General features: G+C 34.7%; 1 protein-coding gene across 11 annotated transcripts in view; it reads left to right on the plus strand.

Moving 5' to 3' along the window:
* LOC101708200 (X-linked retinitis pigmentosa GTPase regulator) overlaps nt 1–18,354 on the plus strand; it is a 126,914-nt gene that overhangs the window by 50,535 nt on the left and 58,025 nt on the right. For 2 of the 11 annotated variants that reach the window (XM_087189861.1, XM_087189862.1), the window contains 5 exons: nt 2,168–2,323; nt 3,521–3,676; nt 5,024–5,081; nt 6,686–6,777; nt 9,514–13,265. In XM_087189861.1, coding sequence (XP_087045987.1) covers nt 2,168–2,323; nt 3,521–3,676; nt 5,024–5,081; nt 6,686–6,777; nt 9,514–9,720 — 669 coding nt within the window. In that variant the 3' untranslated portion in view covers nt 9,721–13,265. Of the gene's footprint in view, nt 1–2,167; nt 2,324–3,520; nt 3,677–5,023; nt 5,082–6,685; nt 6,778–8,588; nt 8,733–9,513; nt 13,266–18,354 lie in introns of those variants that run through there. The other 9 variants (XM_087189859.1, XM_087189860.1, XR_015442437.1 and 6 more) reach the window with 8 other exon arrangements.

An 18,354-nucleotide genomic window follows, 5' to 3' on the forward strand; every position in this document is an offset into this window, starting at 1 on the left:
ATATCTCATACATGTATAGCTCAGTGTATTTTTTTGCGAATGGAATGCACTCAACACAAACTGATCAGCATCCAAATAAAGGAAAAACATAGTATCAGCTCCTCAGAAGTTCCTTCTTCTTCAGCCTCTTCTAGTCATTTCCCTTTTCTTCTCCCAGGGTAACCACTCTGCCAACTTCTAATATCAATCTCTAGTTCTTAAAGTATGCAGTTTAATTGTGTGTGCGTGTGTGTGTGTGTGTGTGGCTGGCTTCATGCACAGTAAGCAGGCACCATAACACTGAGCTACACCCCAGCCCTTTGATTGTATTCTTAAGCAAACTGAAACCTCACAAGAAATACTGACTTTCTTGATATTCCCCATTAAGATCTATAAAAAGTGTTGCTCTGGGCTAGACCAAAGACTACAGCTCACTGTGGTTTTTTGAAACAAGTTTTTTTGAAACAAGTGCCCTTTTATGAGAGGGCAGGCCCATTTACTTCTTTGCTATGGTCCTAACATAAGACACATACTTGACCATTCCAGGCTACCTCTTTATGATTTATATGGTTCTAGTGCCAAGAATGTACTTAAATTTACCCTTTCTTTTTATAAAATGACAGTATTCTGCCAATCTCTCCTAAATAGTTTCAATTTGAAGGTAAGTGCTTTCTGTGATTTAAAGTAATGTTTAGATGTGTATAGGATAATTTTAAGAGTGCTTAATAAGTACAAAGTGCTGTAGTCAATGTGAATTTTGATTTAAAAAGTCATTTTCTGATAGATTTCTCAAATTTAGAAAATGATATAGTTCCAACAGGTCTGTGATAAATTTTCTTTGTTATTTAGTAAAATTATAGTTCATTATAAGAAATGTATGTTTTATTTCTAAAGTAAGGTAAAATTCCAAGTTCTTTTTTATAATAGCATATTATCCTGTGATAACATTAATCCCCATTTGGAGTTGACCCAGGTGCTAGATTAGTTAAATTTTCCAGGTAAGGACTATGTTAGGAACACATCTCACTGTTCCTCTCTGTGTGAGACAGAAGTGCATAGTCTGAAATTCTGTCTTAGGACTACTGTTCTTTCTAACTTGCTTTTCATTTATGTACTTATTTTGAATGCATCTATTAGCCATAAATTTTCAATCTAGTAATCTTGCTTTTCATTCCATAATATATAATAGGTTACCTAGAGGGAAAATCATGCAGGAAAAAGAGAAAATTTTCGAAGTCATTGATAAATGGTTAATCCAACCTAATGTAACTGCAAAAGAAAAAAATACTCAGTATGGAATAACAACTAAAAATGTTTTCTGCCTGTACTTAATAATCAGTACATGATTTATTCTCAGTCTGTCAAATCTGTAGAGAGGGTATTTTAGGTATACAATATAATGAGATTCATCATTAGAAATTTGTACCTTTACATAATCTCTCTTGGTTCTTATTTTTTCCCCCTTCCCCTGCCCTCCCTTCAACCCCTCCATCCCTCCCTATTTACAAAGACTTTGTTTCCATTTTTTCATTTTCTCATATTAATTCCATTCCCTTCTTTCCTTTCCCCTACTCCTTCCACTTCCCCTTCCCCTTTGCCCCTTTTCTTCCAGGGTATTTTGTAATTTGGATTGGCAAGATAGTAGCCAGATAAAAAGTTTGGCCTCTGCTTGCTTTTCCCTTTCCTTTTAATATCCAAGAACAAAGTATTTAAACTGTCTATATCATTTTATCTTTTTCTTAGAATGTAAATAGTTATACTTAACTCTCATAAATATCAGTGAATTCTATCTCTGGAAGAATTCTAAATTCCTATGTTTTAGAAAGTAAACATAACAGACACAATTTTGTTATAATGCTGTAATAAATAGAAAGCTTTTTACTTCTCTCAAGTTTAAAAGCAGTCCTGAGAGACACCTTAGAAAACATATTTAATTTTTTTCCATTTTAACCTTGCCATAGGTATAATAGAATTTTGAAAATCCTAGTCATTGACGTAGAGCAAGATGCATAAAAGCCTTGGTAATATATTTAACTTGATATTGAGCATAGATTATACAGTATTTCTTCAACTTCTGTATGTGATTTAATCTACATGTTTTTTGAGATGGTATAATTTATGACAGCAATGTCAAATCTCTTTTTTTACAAAAGAAAATTTTACTCTTTGATGATCGATTTTATCACAGGATCAAGAATTTTCAAAAACTGAAGATGCAGAACCAGAAGACATGGATAAGGAAATTGATGCCAAATATCAAAAAGATGAGATGAAAACCGTGGCTGATGATGAAAAAGAAAGGTCAGAAAGTATCAGTGATGACTCAGCTAAATTTGACAAACAGGTATGATAGGTGCTTAAATCCTGAGATCCTGCCTAAGAAAAGTACAAATTATTTGTGACAGCAGTATCAAACTTCTTTTTTACAAAAGAAAATTTTTTTTCTTAAATTGTTTTATTGGTACATTTTAGGTATACAATACGTTTACATTTATCATTGGGTGCTTGTACCTGTACATGATGTATCTTGGTTCTTATTTTTTCCCCATTACCTGTGCGCCCTTCCCTATTTACGTAGACTTCATTTCCATTTTTTTTCCTTTTCTCATAATTTTTCATTTCCTTTCTTTCCTTTCCCCTTACCCTCTCATCACCCCTACCCCTTTGGAGCTTTTCTACCTATTTCAAATTATCAATTATTTGTTTTAATCATTTTAATCCTTATTTATACTTTCAGTTTCTCATACCAGAGAAACTATTCGGTATTTACACATATGTGTCCTATTTATTTCACTTAAGAGTATGCCCTCAATTTGCATCAATTTAGCTATAAATGTCTAGTTTCTCTTTCTTTATGGCTGAGTAGTACTCCATTTTATAAAAAAAACTACATCTTCTTTGTCCAGTTTCCTGTTGATGGGCACTTGGGCTGTTTCCAAGCTTTAGCTATTACAAACTGTGCTGCTATAAACATGGGTGCACATATATCGCTGTGGTATGATTCTTTTAATTCTTTTGGGAAGATACCCAGCAGGGGAATAGCTGGGTCAAATGGGACCTCTAGCCCTAGTTCTTTGAGGTATCTCCATACTGATTTCTACAGTGGTTGAACCAGCCTGCACTCCCACCAACAATGGAGAAGGGTTCCTTTCTCCCCACACCCCCGCCAGCATTTGTTATTGGTTCATTTCTTGATAGCAGCCATCCTTTCTGGAGTGAGGTGGAATCTCAGTGTTGTTTTCATCTGCATCTCTCAAATGACCAGTGATGTTGAACATTTTTTCATATATTTATTTGCAATTTCTACTTCTTTGTCTGAGAAATGTCTGTTCATTTCAGATGCCCATTTTTGAATTGGGTCTTTGAGTTTGGGGGGGGGGGTCTGATTTTTTTCAGTTCTTTATGTATTCTTGATAGTAGTCTTTTGTCTGAGGTACAGCTGCTAAAAATTTTTTCCCACATTGTAGGTTGTCTCTTCACTCTGTTGATGGTTTCACAAAAGAAAATCTTAACTCTTCTTTGATGATCAATTTTGTCACAGGATCAAAAATTTTCAGAAACTAAAGACGCAGAACCAGAAGACATGGATAAGGAAATTGATGCCAAAAATCAGGAAGATGAGATGAAAACTGTGACTGATGATGAAAAAGAAGGGTCAGAAAGTATCAATGATGACTTAGCTATAGTTGACGAAAAGGTATAATGATAGGCGCTTTAGTCCTGAGATCTTACCTAAGAAAAGCATATTAGGTCCCTGGTCCCTGCAGAAGGCAGATTGCCCTTTCTTTTGGGAGCAAAAATACCTCTGTGAATAACTTTGTGTGGCTTTGGCTTTTATGAATCAAGCTAATGTGTCTAGCAAACTTTCCTCACTGCTTGATAGCATTCTGTTTCCTGCATAAATGGGAGTTGAATGGTATGGTCCAGGACAGTATGTTATTGGGAAATGCGTAAAACAGAGTTGGACATCTGGTGTTTGAAATGCTGAACGTACAAAATTAGAGTCCAGGTGCTGGTGGCAGAAATGGAATACATTATGTATACTGACAAAGTTGGTTACAACAGTATTTGAGGTTGTGATCAGTTTTTCATAGGTACAGTGTAGATGAAAGTATGTATAGGTGGAACAGAGGCAGTATCACTGAGGAAGCAAAGATCAACTTGAAAGTGGGGTTAGAAATGCCCAAATATGTCTCCTCCATTTGGCAATTTTGCCTGCTAGGTGGTAAGTTTGAAATAGCTTTAGTGATAGCAGTGTGGATCAATTTCAGAGATGCAGAATTGTGAAGTCCAAGACTGAATGACATTGTATTAATTCATTCTCACTTTTAGGACCTCTCATGCAGAACACAGACTGTCATGCCTTTTAGTTGACAAAACACTCTTATCCTTGCTCTCTGCAAAGCTCTTCTTATTTAAATTCATTCCATTTTAGTCCTGTTCCTATCCTTCTTTTCACTAGTAAATACAGGTGTTGAAACATACTTGTCTTTTCTTTTGAATGTGCACTTGTGAGACATGTATTATTTTGTGTCCATGTCTTTTTAACTTACAAAATGTTACTCTTCTGTAAAAGTCATTCTCTTCTTTGGTCCCTTTTGTTTCTAAGGCTCCTTCTCACCTAGTAATAAATGTTCTAGCAGTTACTTTTTTCTTTCAGGAGGGCAAAATGATTCTGTTTAGAGAATTTATAAATTCATTTTACAGTGGTCCCTAAAAGTTTTTAACATAGTAATCATTTAGTACCAATTTAACATTGTAAAATGTTGAGACAAGCCATATGCCAGTGAGTATTCCTAAATCTTCTTTGAGGGGAATTCTTGGATCATATGATTTTTTTTTTAATCATAGAATTGTAAGCTAAAAGAACATTACCGGTCAGTCAGCATCTAAAGGCCCTTATTTTAGCCCAACAAAGTGTGTAATCATTACACATTTATGTCATTAGTTAGAAGCAGGCTTCTGAACCCTGCTTAAAAACCAAGAATGTTTTCTAGCACAGAACAAATATATTTTTATCACATTGTTTCTTTATTGTTTATAGGAAGAAAAAGCCAAACCAGAAGAATGGGCTATTTATGAATACAATGAAAATCCAAAAGGTATGAGCACATTTGACTTTGAAAGCATATTTTTCTTTTTAAATTTATTTAATCAAATTTTTAAAGATATTGAATGTTTTATGAGTATATGTTTACAAAATATTATAATTACATTCATTTTGGGGAACTAGTACATGTATATAGCATATCTTGATCATTTCTATCCCTTTACCCCTCCGTCATATCCCTGCATTCTCTTCCCCATTTCTAACAATTCAGCCTTTTTGGTTTCTACCATCTCTCCATTGTTTTACTTTTTATTTACAAGTTTCTCATATAAGAGAAACCATAAAAGGATACTTTTATAAAATATGTATGCATATATATTCTGTAATAGATAATTACAAGCTCATACACGTATTCTTTTTTATACATTTTACTGTCACATGAAACTCATAGTAAGGTATGAAATAACATGACACGGACTTATCGCTTTTCTTTTTAACCACCACAGCCTTTTTGCATACAAATTATTCACACTATTCATGGGTGCTCATGTTTTTTACTACTTTTTCCTCTGCTCAATCAGTATTAAGTCAGCAGTTTACCCCAAATTCTAATTTATGTCTCTAGTGAACAGTGTAGACCTCTTTAGTCAAGTTAGGATGCCTGACCTGGCCTAGAGCCCCAGTTACCATCCATTTATCTGTCCCAAGGCCTAGAGCTGACTCTCTTACCTTACCATGGACATTGAAGAGAAGTCTTTCCCTAACCCAAGCTGTTAGTGTCAGGGAACAGGTGCCACAGAATAGAGGAAACTGAGAGAAGATTGCGATGGCCCTGAAGACCTACATTTTCTAGACCCAAATCATCTACATTTGCTGTTTGACTCCTGTATTATGTTTTCACAGCATCATATGCTTTTTACTCTGTTCTAATTAAAAGTAACTGTCTAACAGGACCTAGCATGCTTAAGACCATACTCAGCACTGCATGCATGCATGCATACATACATACATACATACATACATACATAAAACAACTCTCCATAATACTGGCTAATTGATCTAAACTTAAGCAGAGGAGGAATAATTTCCTTAATCATTTTGTTCTAGCTTCTGCAGAAAGTAGTAAGCTTTAGAATATTTTAAGCTAAATGTTAAAGTATCACCTCTATTCTTAGTGTATAGCCTATAGTGTCAAAAAGAAATTAAATACAAACTTTAAGTAGTTAATTATATGAAATTTTAAAACTGCATGCTTCATAAATATATTTTAAAGATTACTCAACTATATACCGTGGTTTAATTAGAAATACAAAAAATAACATGTCCATTTGAGTGCAAAGAATTGAGCTGTAACTAGGTTAATTTAAAATATAATTCATATTTTTACGGAAGTCTTCTCTAATATTTCCTGTTTCCTTTGCAGCTATATTTTGATACAGGCCATCTAAACATTTTACTATTGGTCAGATCTTTTTGAACGTTTACTATAACTCAACTTTTCGGGAAGTATACAGTGTAGACATTGTCTGCTACTCCAGTAGTGAGCTTTTTTGTATTACCCCACAACTCAGAGTTGATAAGAGTTTCACTGAAAGCATCAGGTCTTTTCTTTTTCTCATTAATTACAACAGTATTTTTGAATATATTCAATTGTAGGAAACATGTATAACTATGAAAAGAACAGTTCTTCAGAGGCTCTAGGAGTTAATGAATCAGTACCAAGTAAAGACATAAAAATACTCCAAAAAGTAAGTGAAATAAACTTTGCGTTTGAGTGTTAAAATCAAAATATTAAATTGCTCCTTCTCCTTTTCATATGGTGATCCACATAATTTGACTCCCTTAGTATGTGTTTTCATGGTCCAAAACTAATGTAAATGATTTTAGGTTGATGTTCCACATTTCTAATAAACCAGCTTCCCTTTGGTTAGTATTTGCCTGATAGATCTTTTTTTTTTCTTTTTCCTTTAACTTGTATTGTAGATGTGTCCCTTGGAAATGGCCTATATAGCTGAACATTGTCTTTGAAATTTTCACATGCATACCTTAAATTTAAAACTAACTAATGTTCTTTTTTCCCAGTTAATACCAGCATCTTAGTTTTCTCTCCTAATGTCCCTTCCTTCTCATTTTACAAGTTATTGTACCTAGTGTTTTAATATTTTTAACTTCACAAATCATGTTATTTGTTTTTTATACCATTTGCTTTAATCATCATTCCTTTTTATGTCTCAGACATCTTTCTGAGATCTTTATTCTTCCTAAAGAAATCCTTTGAAAGTTCTTGTAATGTCTGTTAGTAGTTCACACTTTGAGTTTCTCTTCGCTTGATAACATGACTACTTGCCAGTTGGTTTCTTAGCATCTGCTCCCATGATTACTGTTAATACTGCTTTATTAAAATTGCTAATAAGTTTGTGTATGACCTGTCATTCCTCTTTGGCTATCTTTTTAGATTGCTTGACTTTGATATGTTCCATTTGACTATGAGATGCCTAGATATGAATTGTTTTATTATAACTTCCTAGAAACTGATTATGACTCTGATTATGAATCTGAGAATGCTTATCACTCATAGTTTTTAAAAATAGTATCCATTATATATTATAAGATTGCCTTTCTTTCCTTTTGAACTCTGATACAAACTTTTCATTTTGTTGACCACATCTTTTAGCATCAACTTCATAGTTTTATACTAAGTAATGCTCTGGGTCATGTCAGGGGCTTTATTGATTTTATTAGTTTCTCTTTTGCTGAGATTTTAATTTAACCTACCTTTTGAGTTCTATTGATTATATTTTTAAACTTTTAAGTGAAGTTCTATTTTGGTTCTTTTTAAAATCAGTCTGGTCTTTTGCAAAGTTAGCCTCTTGTTTTGTGCTTTAAATAATTTAAGTGTGTTTATTTTCTACTCAGTATTTCTTAATTCCAATGTCACCCATCCTTAGGAGTTGGAAGCTGTATGTTGCTCTGGCTGACTTGCTGATGGTGATTTGTTTCCATATGTGTTTTGAAATTTGGATTATGTTCAACCAGGACCTTTTTATGGAAATCCTATAAGGCCTAGGGTTAGAGTGAGTTCATCCATAGAGAATGTTTATTGGCCTCTCTGTTAGCTCTGAAATGGCTAATGAACCACTTCAATTTAATATCCCCCTTAAGGGTTGTCTGTCCACATTGGCAATATGAACTTCATCCTAACCTCAGCAAAACATTTTTCTTCTTCTCTCAAATGCCAAACAAGAGAGGCATGTATTTTGTTATCTCCCAACATTCGCTTGTGCACTTACATTAAGGACATAATTCATAGAGAAGCCCCACGTTATGGAGGGGCTTCCATCCCAGTTTCCCACATTTTGTGAGATTGAATTTGTTAAAACCCAAGAGTCTAAGTTAGGAGGCCAACAAATGCTATTTCAATACTCACCTCTGAAGATTGTTGCTCCTTCCACATTTTTTGGCCTACCAGGATTTCTCTTAGTTTTTTTTTTAATGAGATTATTTTTACATTATAAAATTCTATTCGTATACTTATTGAGCATTTCTTGGTATTTTGTAGTGGCAGAATGTTTTCAAGATGTGTATTCCTCCAACATAGCAGGCACAGGAATGCCTCCATGTTAATCCATAAACCCTTTTTCTAGACACTTGACTTTTGGGGTTACAACTTTTCCCTCTAGTTCCTCCATTTTTAAGGCTAAAGGTAAGCTTGCTATATTTTCTTCACCTGACTTCTGAGCTGCCTCATTTTCCCTATTTTGCTTCTGCAGACCTCTATCCTCAATGCTGGTTATCCTCCATCGGCTTGCTTCTTACACTTTGCCATTCCTCAGTCTCTTTTCTTTATATTCTCTTTTCTGCCTGCCAGGAATCCTTGAGTTACTTTCATTTCTTCAGCTCTTATTTGTATTCTTCAAATCTGCAGCCCTGGCCTCCCCTGAGCAACAGCTGCATGTATCTCACTGCCTACTCTGATGGCCCACACAGCCATCATTTGGAAACACTAACATTTTGCCAGAAATTCTGATCTACAGGAATTGGGAGGTATGCCCTCCTTCTCCAGAATATTATAATAGAAAGTCTGTATGGCTGAGATACACTGGAATGGCAGACATGCCCCAAAATGAACCATCTTGGTTATATTTAAATGCTATCATAAGTAATATCTTAGTTTTTATCTTTTTTCCTCTTACAACGGAACAAAGTAGAATACTAAATTTGGCCTTTGAAGGAAAATGATAATATATTACCAAGATGTTGATGATGTTGAAAGTTAGATCCTGAAAAGGTCTTTCTTTGGGGAGGAATCATGACTGTTTTGGTAAAAGGAAAAAGACTGATGGATGCTAAGAATGTGTTATTGTAGTTGTGGTGTCCCATAAAGATGTAATGAAATTATGTTTATACTTATTAAAAATGATACCACTAAATACTAAGTGAATATTTCACTTACTGAAATCTCTGCTGACATTTGTTTTTTCTAGAATTTCCTCTTGAAATGGATGTCACTGACAGGTCAGAAAATTACACAGAATAGTATGGAGCCACTTTCAGAGATAAAACCAATAGGAGATCAAGTAGCTTTACAAAGCAATAAGAAAGATGCCATCCCTAATCACTCGGGGCAAAACTTTCATGATTCTTCACCACCCAATATGGAGGGAAAGTCAAAATCCTGTACAATACTATAAATGCATGTTTTCATGACTTAATGAGCACATTCGTAACTTACACTTGAAAAATGTTATGACTTCTGAAGAAATACTTCTGATAACAGACTTTTAAAGATATAAGTTAATATTTTGGTTTGAACAGTATGACCAGTTTTGATATTTATTTATGCTAATATTTTTAACAAGTAGTTTTCAAATACGTGTATCTCAAGCTCTCCTTGAAGTGTTGTGGTCTTAACTGTTCAGTGTTGCATAAAACAAAACAATATATTTTTATATGTGAAAATTGAAATAAGATATTTCATAGTTTTGCTAAGCAAGTTTACTTATAAGACAATGTTTGAAATCTCTTGACACTGATATAATTTTTAATGTATTTTCAATTTTTATGACTGAGCCAAAATTGTAATAAACCACATCTGGTTGGTTCTGCTGTTAAAATGAATGACTATGAATAAAATTTGGAAATACTTGAAATTATTCATTGATCAAATGGGGGCAAAAATTAATTTTAAAATGTCAAAGGGCACAAAATGCCTTTCTTCTGCATAAAAAAGAATGCAGATGCAACTGTATAACTAGTATATCTGTGGAGAAACTGAGTGTTGAAAGTGCTTTCCACTCTTTTGTTTAAAGAAGTGACTAGGCCCAAAAACATTACAGATTATGTGGTGTGATTGATATTGTTGACCCTGCCACATATTGCCACCATGAGAGACCCGAACATAGCCAGGCTTGCTCATTTCAACTATTTCTAACATTAACAATGGTAACCAAGTTTGCTTGAATCACACGGGGCACTACTGCAAGCAATAGGAAGGATAAAGCTGTTAAATTTACTTTGCTATGGTAGAAACATTACTTTCCTTGCTCACAGCTGTTGCTTGTTTAATGGAGCACTCCACCTTCATTTCCTCATTCTGGCTTGTTAATAAAACATTTTATTCTTCAATTGCAGTGACCATTGTCCCATTTAAACAAAGAAAACAAAATTCCATCTTTGTATTTCATGCACAAGGGTTGTAATGTTAGTCCAGAGTAAATGTGATTTTGAAATCTTACAAAATAGTTTTCTGTGTGAATATTACATTTAGTAGAATTCTAATTTTATTAAAAGCAAAGGCAATTTTATAACTTTTGGTATTACACTATGGCAACTATAGTACTAGTAGAATGTTGTAAAAATACTTTGCCAAAATGTAAACTATAGGAGCCGAGTGGAAGTAAAGCTTGTAGATGGTACTAAAACATGCCATTTGTATTAGGCAGAGCTCTAAGATGGCCTCCAGGTTCCCACTGTTGATGCCACATGCCCTGAATAATCTCTTCTCTCTGAGTATGTGTGGGACCAGTGAATACGATGGGATGTTATTCCCTTGATTTGGTTACATTATATGGAAAAGGTGGGAGATTTTCCAGATGTAGTTTAATTTCCTAGTCAGTTTAAGTTAAACTTTAAAGAGGAGCAAACCCTAGAAGGCTCTGACCCAATCAGGTGAGACCCTTCAAAGATGTTTAAGGAGAGCCAATATAAAAGAGGTCCGAACAATTCAAAGCAGCAGAAATGCCCTCCTGTTGGCCTGGAAGAAGGTGACTGTCATATTTGTGGATAGTGCCATGTACCATGAAGTGGTAGGACAGCCTCTAGGATCTGAGGGCCTCAGTCTGGCAACTTTGAGGAAGTGATTTCTACCAGCAACCAGTGAGCCTAGAACAGAAACACGATCCTCAAATAAGACCATATTCCTGGCTTTGACAACTTGATTGCAACCTTGTGTGATTCTGAGCTGAAGACCCACTTGAGCAGTGCGCAGACTTCCTGACCCGTGAAAACTATGAAATAATAAATATATGTAGTTTTAATCCACCAAATGTATAGTAATTCGTTACACAGCAATAAAAACTAATACTGGATATACTATGGGGCAGAGCTTCTCTACATGGTGGCTTCCTTCATCAAACGATATAATCACTTTTTGGCTATCAAATGTTATTTATTTACTTACTTATTTACTTGTACCAGGATTGAACTCAGGACCTTGTGCTTGCAAGGCAGGTGGCGGTACCACTGAGCTACATCCCCAGCCCAAGGATCACATTTTTATTTACTCACAAAGTACCCAGATATCCTCCACCATACAAATAATCAATGAATGATTGATAGAAATATATGTTGTACCTTCTGTTTGGTTTTTCTAATCTGTGGCCCTAACAAGGTATAATTAGGCTTCTTCAGACTTCCTGTTAACAATGATGTCCTTGTTGAACATATAATAGAGCCATCATGTCTAATGAGGGATAGCAGTGCATCCTATAAATTCGTGTAAAAACATTTAAGACAAAATATTGGTAGTCACAAAGACAATCCTACATATAAAGATGAAAATGTATAGTTCTGGAAAGGTGTTATATTTGTTTTCCAGGACTACCTTTAAAAAGTACTACATTGAGCCCAATCAGTCTGTTATTCTTCTTTGCATCATCTAGCATCTACTGGATTGATTTCTCCTGTTCCCTTATAATTTTGAAGCAATTTTTCTTTTCCTGGTCATTAATTGCAATCTTATCTTCAATATCTGAAATTCTGTCCTCACATTGGCTCATTCTGCTGTGTAGACTTTCAGTGGAGTTTTTCATGACCTGGAAATCTATTTGCATCTGTTTTATGGATTCCATTTGTTTCTTATGCTGGGATTCCATCATGTTCCTGAGCTCCTCTCTAGATTTATTAATCATGTCTTGCACTAAGGGCACAATTTCTCCTGTTATCTGAGACATTATATCTGATTTCATTTTTTCCAGATCCCCTTTGGTTGCCAGTTCAGTGGGTCCAGGTGGTTGAGTATCAGAGTGTTCCATCTCATTTCCCTTTCGGGTTGCTGTAGGTGATCTGGAAGTCTGGTTTATAGCTTTCCTCTACACCAATGACAGACTCACTGAGAGAGAAATAGGGCAAATAATTTCTTTCACAATAGCATCCAAAAAACTGAAATACCTAGGAATCATCCTAGTGAAAGAAATCAAAGACCTCTTCTCTGAAAACTATGGCACTCTGAAAAGGGAGATTGAAGATGATATCAGAAAATGGACAGACATCTCCTGCTCCTGGGTAGGAAGGATTAATATAGTGAAAATGGCCATACTTCCAAAACTGCTATATAGATTCAATGCAATTCCAATTGAGATCCCAGCAGCATACTTCATAGACCTTGAGAAAACAATCCAAAAATTCATTTGGAACAAGAAGAGACCCAGAATAGCACAAGCAATTCTAGGTAACAGACATGGCAGGGGGTATCACAATCCCCAACCTGCAACTGTACCACAAAGCTACTGTGATAAAAACAGCATGGTACTGGCAAAGAAACAGACCTGAGGACCAATGGAACAGATAAGAAGATGCAGAAACAACACCAGGGACACTCAGCCATCTTATCTTCGATAAAGGAGCCAAACACCCTCAGTGGAGGAAAGATAGCCTCTTTAATAAATGGTGCTGGAAAAATTGGGCTTCAACTTGCCAAAGATTAAAACTAGACCTGTATCTCTCACCATGCACTAAATTAAAATCAAAATGGATTAAAGATCTAAATATTAAAATAGAAACTCTGAACCAGTTGGAACAGAGGTTAGGTAGAACCCTTGAAGACATCAGTGTAGGAAAAGATTTTATGAACAAAACCTCAGTTGCCCATAAACTAGCACAAACAAGCAACAAATGGGATCTCTTCTTATTAAAAGGCTTCTGCACAGCAAGAGAAACCACCAGCAGTGTGAAGAGACAACCCACAATGTGGGAAAAAATCTTCACTTGCTCTTCCTCAGACAAAGGTCTACTATCTCAAATCTATAAAGAACTTAAAAAGATCAGACCTCCCAAATTTAAAGACCCAATCCGAAAATGGGCATCTGAAATGAACAGACATTTCTCAGACAAAGAAGTAGAAATAGCAAATAAATACATGAAAAAATGTTCAATATCACTGGTCATTCGAGAGATGGAAATGAAAACAACGCTGAGATTCCACTTCACTCCAGAAAGAATGGCTGCTATCATGAAATCAACCAATAACAAATGCTGGTGGGGCTGTGGGGAAAGAGGAACTCTGCTCCACTGCTGGTGGAAGTGTAGACTGGTAAAACCACTGTGGAAATCAGTATGGAGATACCTCAAAGAACTAGGACTGGAAGTCCCATTTGACCCCACTATTCCACTGCTGGGGATCTTCCCCAAAGAATTAAAAGAATCATACCACAGTGATATATGTGTGCTCATGTTCATAGCAGCACAGTTTGTAATAGCTAAAACTTGGAAACAGCCCAAATGCCCATCAACTGGAGACTGGATAAAGAAAATGTGGTGTTTTTTTTTTTAATAAAATGGAGTACTACTCAGCCATAAAAAATGAGAAATTAGAGACATTTATAGCTAAGTGGATGCACATTGAGGTGATACTCTTAAGTGAAATAAATAGGACACACATGTGTAAATACCGAATAGTTTCTCTGGTGTGAGAAACTGAAAGTGTAAATAAGGACTAAATGTATAATAGGTAATGTGAAATAGGAAGAAAAGGGGCAAAGGGGAAGGAAGTGGGAGGGCTAGGGGAAAGGATAGAAGGGAATGGGATTAATATGAGAAAATGGAAAAATAGGAACAAAATCTTTGTAAATAGGGAGGACTGGAGGGGTTGAAGGGAGTGCTGGGCAAGGGTGAAAAATAAGAACCAAGATGCATTATGTAAAGGTACAATTCCCAATGAGAAATGTAAGTGTGTTGTATACCTACAATGTACCAATAAAAGAATTTAATTAAAAAAAAAAAGTGGGCCGGGGATTTAGCTCAGTGGTTTTGCCACCTGCTGCACAAGCGCAAGGACCCAAGTTCAATCCCCTGTACCAAAAAAAAAAAAAAAAGTACTACAAACTGGGTGTTTTAAGCTTGTAAGTTTTATCTCAGTTCTGGGGGCCAGAAGTCCAAAATCAGGATGTTGTCAAAGCTGTGCTCCCTGTAAAGACACCAGGGCAAGATCTGTTCCATGCCTCTCTCCTAACTTCTGACAGTCTTAGGTGTTTCTTAGCTTGTAGTTGAACCACTCAAAACCTTTGTCTTCACATGGCATTCCCCCAGTGTTTCTCCATATTGTTTTCTGTGTGTATCTCTTTGTTCATATTTCTCCTTCTTGTAGCCTGATCACCTCATTTTAGTTTGTTTGTTTGTTTTGGTACCGAGGATTGAACTCAGGACCTTGCACTTGCGAAGTCAATGGCGGCACCATTGAGCTAAATCCCCGGCCTCTGATCACCTCATTTTAACTTGATTACCTCTGTAAAGACCCTGTTTCCAAATAAAATCACTTTCTGAGTCACTAGGAGTTAGTACTTCAGCAAATCTTTTTTGAGAGAACACAATTCAAACCATAATAATTCATAACAGTTCAAGAGCTACAGATCATACAAAAACTTCATTTGTTTATAGTACCTAGTTTCTTAAATTCTTATATAGAGACTTGTTAAATCCTGGATCTTCAGTGAGAGGCCTGTAGCCTCTAGTGGAGACACTTTGTGATGTTGAAACTTTCATTTAATGTATCACTAGTTACATTAGTCAAAGCAGGAATTGTAGGGAGGTCATGTTCATTGGAATCCCAGTTACAAGAAGGAATTACTAAATGAGTACCAAATAAATTACCACATCTAAGGTTGTAGAGTTTGGATGGGAACTTATTTCTTAGAAATTTATTCACATATTCTTTAAGATTGAACTCTTTCAAGTATTTACCATATAATTCATTGCCGTACAACTCTATTGTTCATATGCTATTATAAATCCATAGAGGGAAAACAAATCTTTCCATGAACAGAAGAAAGTCTATCTTTTCCAACAGAAGCAGTGAACACCAGTAGAAGCATCCAAGTCGGAAAAAAGTTTGGTCAGCTAGTTTTATAATCACCAGGGTTGGCAACATAAATGAAAACCCAAGTTCTTGTCACAGATCTTTGCCCACAGGAGACCCAAATGGCGATAGAATTAGAGAAGAAACTCAGAATAATTATTTAGACTGGTTTCTTTATTATACTTATCAATTTCAACTGAGAGTTTTTCTTCCCACTTCGATTTTGTGTGTTTATCCATATGGGAAATATTTCCACACTAAAAATATCCTTTTGCTATGGTTCAAAGATTTTCCATGTGATAGTAGTTCTTTTAAAAGTTTAAAGTATGTTTTTAGACAGAGCTTTAAAATGTACTTTACTTTTTTCAAATGGAAGAATAAGAAATCAGTAAATCAAAAAGACAAATCAGAAGATAGAATAATCTTCAGCTCAGGAATGAGGGTATATATTTTTAGATTGAACATAAAATACATTTAAGCCAAGAGTCATATTTTCAGACCCTGGGCATATAAGCATATTGGAACTGCTGCCACTCCATTCTAGCTGATAATGGCTGTTTCCTAGTACTAGATTCAGATTGCCAGACCCTCAGCTGTTTTAAAAAGAAGCTGGAAATCTGTTCATATATATATGTTATAAATCTATATACATAAATATGGATAAGTCATTAGCCTCTCTGTGTGTTTGTGTATGTATGTATGCGCACACACACATAATGTAAACTTGGGGTAAGCCATAACAACAGTTATGACCTCCGTTTTAAACAAAGTATTTTATTTTGGCAAGACAAATTAGTTTACAAGGAAAACATATTGAAACAATTAGGCCCTAGATTTATTTCGGTTATGATTTTCCCTAATTTAATCTCAGATTTTAAGCAGGAGAGTTAAAGAATTAACTGTAAAAATGATCATTCTAAGGTAATTTGAACTATTGTTATATATAAACATATGCCGGGCTTTCTTGGGAGTGTGAGTAGTTGGAAAAATACAGTGATATTTCTGCTGGAAAAAAACTATAATAAAGTTACCAGGCTTTTGATAAGCAGTCCCTCTAACAGTTGTGACCAATGACTACTTTGGCAGTGTTACTGTATAATACTAATTACGGAAAACGGCGGGAAACATTAACCTACCCTAAAATTATTTACTAAAAATACAACAGAAACTTAACTAGCCAGGGCAAACTGCATTCTCATATTTAGTCGAACTGGCTTCCATTTTCATCTTAAATGGATAATCCATGTATTACGATAGATGAGATGTCTTAAGTAGGTAGCAGTGGCCTAGAAAGCTGTATCTAACTCTAAGGAATGTATAAGTGAGAAGCAGTCTTTCTAAGTAATTTTTTCTAACTTCTCAAAATAGTATGCTACATTTAAAGTTTTTACTGCGGGTAGATTTTTTCCTGTGGGCATGAAAGTTATTACAATGGAATGGAAGTTTTCTGTTGTAAAGTTTTTGGTCTATAATTACTTAAAAATCATTAAAATTATATATATAATAATGTTTAATTTCATTTTATAGGTAACATTTTCATAACAGCTACTTGCCATTGTATTTACAGACTCATTAATTATTATAATTATTTTATTCACTACATATAGTAACTAAAGATTCCAAAACCTATATAAAAGTTTAAACCAATCTGAGAAAACTTTAAGCTTCAGATGGATCTGTAAGTTGATTTCCTCAGTAATTACTAGAAAATATAAGACTTTAGAAATTAAAGCTAGAAATTTTCCTCTAAATGTGAGATCCACTTACTAAAATTATCTTGTTGTGGTTATTTAAAACTTTTATTATAAAATATTTCAAATATGCAGAAAAACAAGATTAATATGATAAACACGAAACCATCGCATAGATTTATCATTTATACTTTGCTATGTTTGCTTTCTGTTTTAGCTAGATATCTTGAAATTCCTAAATACATAAGGATGCAGTTCTAAAAGTGACATTTGTATATTTTTGTATGTAACCACAATGTTGGAACCTTACCTAACAAAGTTAGCAATAATTTTCTAATATCAATTACCACCCAGTCTCATATTCAAGTTTCATTTTTATTCCTCAAAATATCTTACACAAGCTAGTTCACTTAAGTGGGAGTCAGTGAAAATCAGTGCATTGTATTAGGTTATTTTATCTCTTAAGTCTTTCCTAATCTAGAAGAATTCCCTCCCCATATTTTTCTACGACATTGACATTTTACAAACTGAGACAATTGTAAAGTATAATTGTATGCATTTAAACATAAGCCTTTGGTGTTCTGGTAATTCTTAATGGTCTTTTAGACCAGCCTACCATTAGGAATAGACATAAAAGTTGACAAAAGTATATAGATTTTTAAAAAGCATTTGAAAGTATCAGAGTACTGCCCAGAGAGTAAAGAGTTATGAGACCAAAATTTGGGAGACAAAGGAAACCCAAATAGATGTACCTGGCATATGGAGCAGCTTTTCAACGAGATATTAGTGACTAATATTTAAATATTTTTAAGGAATTAATACACAAGAGTGAGGATTTTATTAGAAAAATGGTAGGTATAAAAAGCCAAATGTAAATTCTACAATTAAACATACACAGAAAAATGAAGACATCCATGTATGGATTTGCTAATAGATTAATAGAGTTAGTAAACTGAAAGATAACCCAGAAGAAAACATTCAGACTATAGCACAAGAGACAAAATGTTGCATAATACAGAAAAGACATCTTGAGTACAATGACGAGGTCAAATATATGTGAGATT

This window comes from Heterocephalus glaber, unplaced genomic scaffold (assembly GCF_053883595.1).
Source record: "Heterocephalus glaber isolate CG9 unplaced genomic scaffold, H.glaber_assembly_v1.0 deba00001547, whole genome shotgun sequence".
In the NCBI taxonomy this organism is placed as follows: Eukaryota; Metazoa; Chordata; class Mammalia; order Rodentia; family Bathyergidae; genus Heterocephalus; species Heterocephalus glaber.